Genomic DNA, 3241 nt, shown 5'->3' on the forward strand with positions numbered 1-3241 from the left:
AAAAAAAAAAAAAAAAAGAAACCCAGAAAAACTTCTGGTGGGGAGAAGTACTTCCATTTGCTTTTTCATTCTATCCAGCAACCAGTAAGTGGTATGACTGTTAGAAAAAAAGGCTCTAGGCTAGGCATGGTGAGTAATTCCAGCACTTTGGGAGGCTGAGGGAGGCAAACCATTTGAGGTCAGGAGTTTGAGATTAGCCTGGCCAACACGGCAAAACCCATGTCTATCAGAAAAATACAAAATTTAGCCAGGCATGGTGGCAGGCACCTGTAATCCCAGCTACTCAGGAGGGTAAGGAACAAGAATCGCTTGAACCCAGGAGGCGGAGGCTGCAGTGAGCCAAGATCACGCCACTGCACTCCAGCCTGGGCGACAGAGCGGGACTCCGTCTCAAAAGAAAAAAAAAAGAAAAACAGACTCTGGAGTCAGAATTGAGTTCAAATCTATGCTCTATGACTTTCTTTGGTCCCTATTTTCCTTATCTTTAAACAGGGAAAATAAAAGTATTCTCACAGTGCTATTATGAAGATTAAATGAGATATCTGTGCTTAGAAGACAACATAACACATACAAATTCGTACTCAATAAACTTCATCTTTTTTATTATTACTATATTTAGCCTATTCTACATTAAAGATGGCTTGCAAGGAGAAAAAAAGGAACTACAACAATACATTTTTCAGGTACTTTTTTTTTTTTTTTGCTTCAAATAGCTTTATTTCCATTTGGTCCAAGGCTTGTAAGGGTAGTTAGAAAGCTGCCTAGTGGCTGGAGGGAGAGGCTTAGGCAGAAGCCCTGTTATTTTGCAAAGGCCCTTCATAAGTGACTGGGCTCAGTAGGCTCTTTAGTCGTGCTTGAGAGTGAGCCTTTCAAAGAGATACTCGCCCAGCCCAGCCTGTGGGCCGGCCAGCCTGCGGAGGTTGGTCAAGTGGTCCCCCATCTTCTTGATGATTTTCACTTCCTCATCTAGGAAGTGACTCTCCAGGAAGTCACAGAGATGGGGGTCCGTGCGGGCAGAACCCAGGGCATGAAGATCCAAAAGAGCCTGGTTCACATTTTTCTCCAGGGCCATGGCAGCTTCCATGGCGTCCAGCGTTTTACCCCACTCATCTTGAGCCGGCTTCTTGATGTCCTGAAAGAGAGCGCGGCCGCCACGCTGGTTTTGCATCTTCAGGAGACGCTCATAGCCCTCGCGCTTCTCCTCGGCCATTTCGCGGAAGAAGTGGCTCACGCCTTCCAGAGCTACATCATCTTGGTCGAAATAGTAGCCCAGAGAGAGGTAGGTGTAGGAGGCCTGCAGGTACACATTGACCAGGTGGTTGACGGCTGCCTCCACGTCGGTGGAATAATTCTGACGAATCTGGGAGCTCATGGTTGGTCGGCAAAAAGGAGCTAACCACAGAAACGGTGTTAGCAGGTTCCCAGAAGCAGGAGATAACCGAGAAGATGGTCCCGGATGTTGCAACTGGAGGGGAAATTGGAGGGCAGCCGGAGGCTAGAAGAAAGAGTCCCCGGGATCTGTTCCGTCCAAACACTGTTGAAGCAAGACACAGATCCGCGGGACCGCCGAACTGCTCGGTACTTTTTTTTTTTAAATATAGAGATAGGGTCTCACTATGTTTACCAGGCTGGTCTTGAACTCCTGGGCTCAATCTTCCCACCTCAGCCTCCCAAAGTGCTGGGATTACAGGCATGAGCCACTGTACCCAGCCAGTATTATTCTTCAATGATAAATGTTTTCTCCTCTCATCATATCCCTATTTTAAATATTTTCAAACGCAAACAAATCTCTAGGGCATTTGGCTTAAATTGTTTATGAACAAGTTTCATTCATGGCATTTCCTTAAATATGTACAGACTACTTTCTAGATAAATACATACAGAATATGTTCTAGATAGTCTGTAGATGTTCTTGATCAAATGAAATAAACAAATGGACTATAAAGTTTCATATATAAATATCACCAGGAGTAGTGACTCACACCTGTAATCCCAGCACTTTGGGAGGCCGAGGCAGATGGATCACCTGAGGCCAGGAGTTTGAGACCAGCCTGGTCAACATGGTGAAACCCCATCTCTACTAAAAATATAAAAATTAGCCGGCATGGTGCCAGGCGCCTATATTCCCAGCTACTTCAGAGGCTGAAGCAGGAGAACTGATTGAAATCCAGAGGCACAGGTTGCAGTGAGCTATGATTGCGCCACTGCACTCCAGCCTCGGCAACAGAGATTCCATTTCAAATAATAATAATAAATGTAATTTTCTATTTTGAGACAGGGTCTCAATCTGTTGACAAGGCTGGAGCACACTGGCACATAGTTCACTGCAGCTTCGCCCTCCTGGCCTCAAGCAATCCTTCCACCTCAACCTCCCAAGTAGCTCAGACCACAGGCATCTGCCACCACGCCTGGCTAATTTTTTTTATTCCTTATTTTTTGTAGAGATGGGGTCTCATTGTGTCGCTCAGGCTGGTCTCAAATTCCTTGGCTTCCTCCTAAGGTGGGATCCTTCACGTTCTTGAGTGCTGGGATTATAGGCATGTGCCACCACGTCTAACCCTAACTGCAATTTTAACAACAAAAAAAATACTTGGCACACAATAGACACAATATCTACTGAATATATAGACATATATAGAGTATTGTTAAACAAAATAAATTTAAATTATTGGAAAAATCAACTATTTTAAAAGAAAATACATTCAAAGAAAAGTGAAAGAAATTTATTCTCTGTACATTAAAAAATGCCAATATTCAACAAGAATATACTGCTATTAAAATGAAGACAGCAAAACCTTATCTAAGCAAGAACTTTCTTACAGAAAGTACAAAATCACAAGCACCATAAAACAACTCTGAGCGGAAGCATGGGGAAGAACAGGAGAGAACGGAGACAAAGGGTGGACAGCCTCCAAACCCTATGCAGTCCAATCGGGAGCCACCAGTCACATGAGCTACCGAGCACTTGAATGTGGCTACTACAGAAAAACTCAATTTGTAATCGTATTTAATTTTAATTAATTTTAACTTTAAATACTCAAGTCAGTTATTTGAAAACTTGTATGTTTAGAACAACCTGAATAAATGAATCTACTTTTTCTACTGTAAATTTTATGAAATCTAAATACAGAGCAACTATCTCTGCTAAAAATTTAGTGCCTGGTATGATGGTGCACATCTGTCATCCGAGCACTTTGGGAGGCCAAGGCAGGAGCGTTTTTTTTTTTTTTTTTTTTTTTTT

The 3241-nt window shown here is 42.9% G+C and overlaps 2 protein-coding genes across 8 annotated transcripts in view; both read right to left on the reverse strand.

Annotated features, from left to right (window-relative positions):
• The window catches only part of ARID4B (AT-rich interaction domain 4B), a 178010-nt gene that overhangs the window by 145641 nt on the left and 29128 nt on the right, over positions 1–3241 (reverse strand). The gene's annotated exons all lie outside the window — the stretch shown is intronic.
• LOC108302837 (ferritin light chain-like) lies at positions 688–1590 on the reverse strand. The gene has a single exon (XM_037737800.1). The coding sequence runs from the start codon at positions 1370–1372 to the stop codon at positions 845–847; it is 528 nt and encodes a 175-aa protein (XP_037593728.1). The 5' UTR covers positions 1373–1590; the 3' UTR covers positions 688–844.

The sequence above is a fragment of the Cebus imitator genome, unplaced genomic scaffold (assembly GCF_001604975.1).
Source record: "Cebus imitator isolate Cc_AM_T3 unplaced genomic scaffold, Cebus_imitator-1.0 Scaffold42, whole genome shotgun sequence".
NCBI lineage: Eukaryota > Metazoa > Chordata > Mammalia > Primates > Cebidae > Cebus > Cebus imitator.

Coding starts and splice junctions, on each gene's coding strand:
- LOC108302837 (XM_037737800.1), bottom strand. CDS start 1,372: ATGAGCTCCCAGATTCGTCAGAATTATTCCACCGACGTGGAGGCAGCC.